Source organism: Populus alba, chromosome 17, assembly GCF_005239225.2.
Source record: "Populus alba chromosome 17, ASM523922v2, whole genome shotgun sequence".
NCBI classification, from domain to species: Eukaryota; Viridiplantae; Streptophyta; class Magnoliopsida; order Malpighiales; family Salicaceae; genus Populus; species Populus alba.
Genome location: NC_133300.1, coordinates 2,201,511 through 2,205,257, shown reverse-complemented (window position 1 = coordinate 2,205,257; position 3,747 = coordinate 2,201,511). Strand labels below are relative to the sequence as shown.

Below are 3,747 nucleotides of genomic sequence, written 5' to 3'. Positions count from 1 at the left end.
GCGCGTAAGGCCTGAATTTCCTCTCGCATAGCATTATGCCACGCCTCATATCTGTTAGCATCAGGAAAAATAAGTGGCTCATGCGAGGGAGGAGAAGATACCCGACTGAAGGAAGCAGCAGAGGTGGCTGCCGTGGTGGTGATCAGCGTTGTCTTGGGTTGTCTCGGACGAAGAACCATGGGGTGTTTAGGAGCAACGGGACATGGAGTAGCAACACCTGTACCTGGAATGTGCTGAAGAGGATAAGAGGAGAGATCAACACAAAGTTGCAGACCAGGAGGTGAAGCCGGGGAGGTGCGGGGTTGTGCCGCAACTGAATCCTGCACGTCAGAACCTGTTCCTGCATAATAATCATTGGAAAGACAAGCATGTGGTGATAGTATGGCTGTGTGGGGTGGTGAGGCAGGGTCGGCTAAATCAACGGGCAGGGGAGCAAGCTGGGGGGTTGCGGCAAGGGGCAAAGGTGAGTTGTGTGTTTTGCCGAGTTGGGAAGGAAGAGGCTGAAAACAGGAAGGGGGTTGCAGTGATGGAAGATAGGTAGGTGGAGTGGGGGGAACCGGGGGTGTTGTTACCTGTTCAGACTTTTGAAAAGGAAAGACACATTCATGAAAACGAACATGACGGGAGACATAGACACGACCAGACTCTAAATCAAGACACCGATAACCAAGATGAGACGAGCTATAGCCTAAAAACACACAAGGAGAAGACCGAAAATCTAATTTATGAGCATGATATGGACGTAAAAATGGAAAACAAAGACACCCAAAAGTGCGTAGAAAATTATAATCAGGAGTGCGATGAAACAGACACGCAAAAGGAGATTTATTTTGAAGAACAGGAGTAGGCATGCGATTAATAAGATAGACCGATGATTCCATAGCATAGTTCCAAAAAATGCAATGGGGCATTACACTGTCCTAAGAGGGTTAGGCCAGTTTCGACAAATATGTCTATGACGACGTTCAACTGTGCCATTTTGTTCATGAGTATGAGGACAAATTAATCGATGATGAATACCAATTGTTTGAAAAAAATGTATTTAATTTACGATATTCACCACCACAATCAGTTTGAACAGATTTAATTTTAAGAGAAAACTGACGCTCAACAAGTGTCTGAAAACGTTGAAACGTGGAAAATACATCAGATTTCGCAACAAGCGGATAATACCAGATATATTTAGTGTGCGCATCAACAAAGATAACAAAATAACGAAAACCATCAGAAGAAAACATTGGAGCAGGGCCCCAAACATCACTAAAAATTAATTCAAGTGGGGTAGAAGTTTTTGTGACCCGTCGGTCGTAATGACAAACGGGATGACTTGCCTAAAGGACATGCTTGACATTGAGTAAAAGATCGTTTAGACGTACAAATAATTTTATTATCAGAAACTAACAAATTTAGAATGCGAGGAGTTGGATGACCTAAACGACGATGCCACAAGTCGGCAGTCGCGGAAATGCAAGGAGACCAAAAAGCTTGAGGAACTGACGTAGCCGAGGACTCGGAGAGAACATAAAGACCATCATGACTCCGACCGGAAAGAAGAACTTCCTTGGTGACGAGATCCTTCACATAAAACACAGAATCGTGAAATTCAAAATAAACATGATTATCACGACAGAATTTCTGAACAGATAACAACGGTTTGGTAATGTGAAGCACACGAAGAACATTAGTTAATGTAAACAAGCGTTTGGGGGAATATAAAGTAGTATGTCCAACATGGGATATGTCAAGGGCCTTACCATCACCAACATGCAAGAAATCATTACCAAGATAAGGAGCAGAATCAGTTAGAGTTGCAAGATCAGGCGTCACATGTTGATTCGCGCCGGTGTCGGGAAACCAAGTCGTTGCAGCAGAATCATTCGCAACAGCAAGGTGAGCAGAGGGCTGCTGTGTGCTGCTGCGAAACTGATAGCATTGAAGAGCTGAATGGCCAGGAGTGGAACATAATTGGCAGCGGACATGTCCAGACCACTGCCCCTGATTTGGCCGAAAATCTGCAGCAGAGGTGCGCCTGTTCTGCCACTGATTTTGCCTCCAATCTGCAGCGGAGTGACCTCTATTTGGGGCCTGAAATCGGTTGGTGTTTGAGCGCCAATTACCTCTAGAACGTCCCCTGTTTCGGCTGTGATTAGTCATGGCATAATAAGCAGAATTCGGAGGTGTTGGCAGCAATGGTGGCTGCTGCGGCAGAGAAGAAGAAGACAGCAGTGATGAAGAGGATGAACCGACAGCCATGGAGTGAAAAGAGTTCTTGTGCAGAAACTCATGGGTAAGGAGATGGTTATGAAGATCAGCATACGATAGCGGTTCAGCCTTGGTTATGAGACTAGTTACCAAGTCTTTGAACTCACCGTGAAGTCCACGAAACACATAGAGATTGAAATCTTCAAGGGACATTGGGCGACCAGTAGCAGCCAATTCATCAAATAACGATTTGGCTTGCTGTATATACATACTAACCGATGCATCACCTTGCCGAAGGTCTTGAAAGGAGCCATGTAGTTGCATGATCCGAGAATTAGATGGAGAGGCAAGTGCCTTCTCAAGCGTGCGCCAAACACAATGTGAAGTAGAACAATCGACGACAAGATGCAGCACATCCACGGAAAGAGAGGAGAGAAGAGCACTCAAAATAAGTTGATCTTGTTGCTTCCAACGAAGAAAAGAGGGGCTGATGGCAGAAGAAGAATCAGCCGAAGCATCAATCATATGAGATGGAGGACACGGCAAGGAGCCGTCAACAAACTGAAAAACACCTTGACCAAGGAGATATGGCTTCATCTGCATTCTCCAATAAAGATAGTTGGTGTTCGTAAGTTTCAACGACACAACATGGTGGGTGTTTGATAGAGGAACCATTGGAGATTGTGTTCCCATAAGAGGCAGAGGAACGGCAGAGCCAGCAGCAGGAAGAGGGCTGGCCGGTGATGATGCATCACCGGTGGAGGGAGAGGTTGGAGCAACGGCAGCAGGAGGAGAGTCCATGGGGGAGAAAATTAGGGCCGGCTGCAAAGAGAGAAAATATTAGGAGGCTCTAATACCAAGTTGAGAATAATTAGGAGGCTTAACATAATAGGTTAGTCAACCCTTTCTATATATATGAGTAGGGCAATATACAATAGTAAAGGTGGAGATTACCACATAAGAATATGACTACAATATTTCCTATATAATTACTGTTGTAACCCATTTTTGGGTCCCCGCAAAAAATAAAATAAATAGCCAAAGATGGTTAGAAAAATGACAAGAGGCAGAAGCGCTCAGAAAATGGTCAGAAAATTGGTCAAGGAGTATAAAGATACAAAGATTGGATTTTTGACAATATATTCTTGAAGGATGAGAACCCTATTGAGAAGGAAATTTTGAATTTTGAGGAGAGAAGCCCAAATTTGGATGTTTATGGGTTTAATTGATTTTTTATTGGATTTATAGGATTTGATTGCAAGAAAATTGATTTTTTAAGTCAATTTGGGCTTTAAATTGAAGAAATTAAAGTTCTGGGGCCAAATTATGATTTTTAGGAATTTATTAAGTCAAATCAGGGGCTTAATTGCATAAATATTGAAGTTTAATGGCCAATTAGGGGTTTAATTGTGAAAATCCGAAACCAGGGACCAATTTGAAAAGGCGCAAAGATAGGGGGGCTGTTTGGAATTGATTGAGGGGCCTAATTGAAGAAATTGAAAGTTTATTGATCAATTGAGGGCTAAATTGCATAATTTAGAGGCC

General features: G+C 43.3%; 1 protein-coding gene across 1 annotated transcript; it reads right to left on the bottom strand.

The window, feature by feature from the left end:
* Positions 1 to 1,313: 1,313 nt before the first annotated feature.
* Positions 1,314 to 2,279, bottom strand: LOC140954825 (uncharacterized). Its single transcript, XM_073405625.1, has 2 exons — positions 1,755 to 2,279; positions 1,314 to 1,575 (listed from the first exon to the last, which is right to left on the bottom strand). The coding sequence occupies exons 1-2, from the start codon at positions 2,251 to 2,253 to the stop codon at positions 1,532 to 1,534; spliced, it is 543 nt and encodes a 180-aa protein (XP_073261726.1). The 5' UTR covers positions 2,254 to 2,279; the 3' UTR covers positions 1,314 to 1,531.
* Between the last annotated feature and the right edge of the window lie 1,468 nt (positions 2,280 to 3,747).

Coding starts and splice junctions, on each gene's coding strand:
- LOC140954825 (XM_073405625.1), bottom strand. CDS start 2,253: ATGGCTGTCGGTTCATCCTCTTCATCACTGCTGTCTTCTTCTTCTCTG. Junction 1,576..1,754: donor TTTCTTGCATGTTGGTGATG/GTAAGGCCCTTG, acceptor TTTTATGTGAAG/GATCTCGTCACCAAGGAAGT.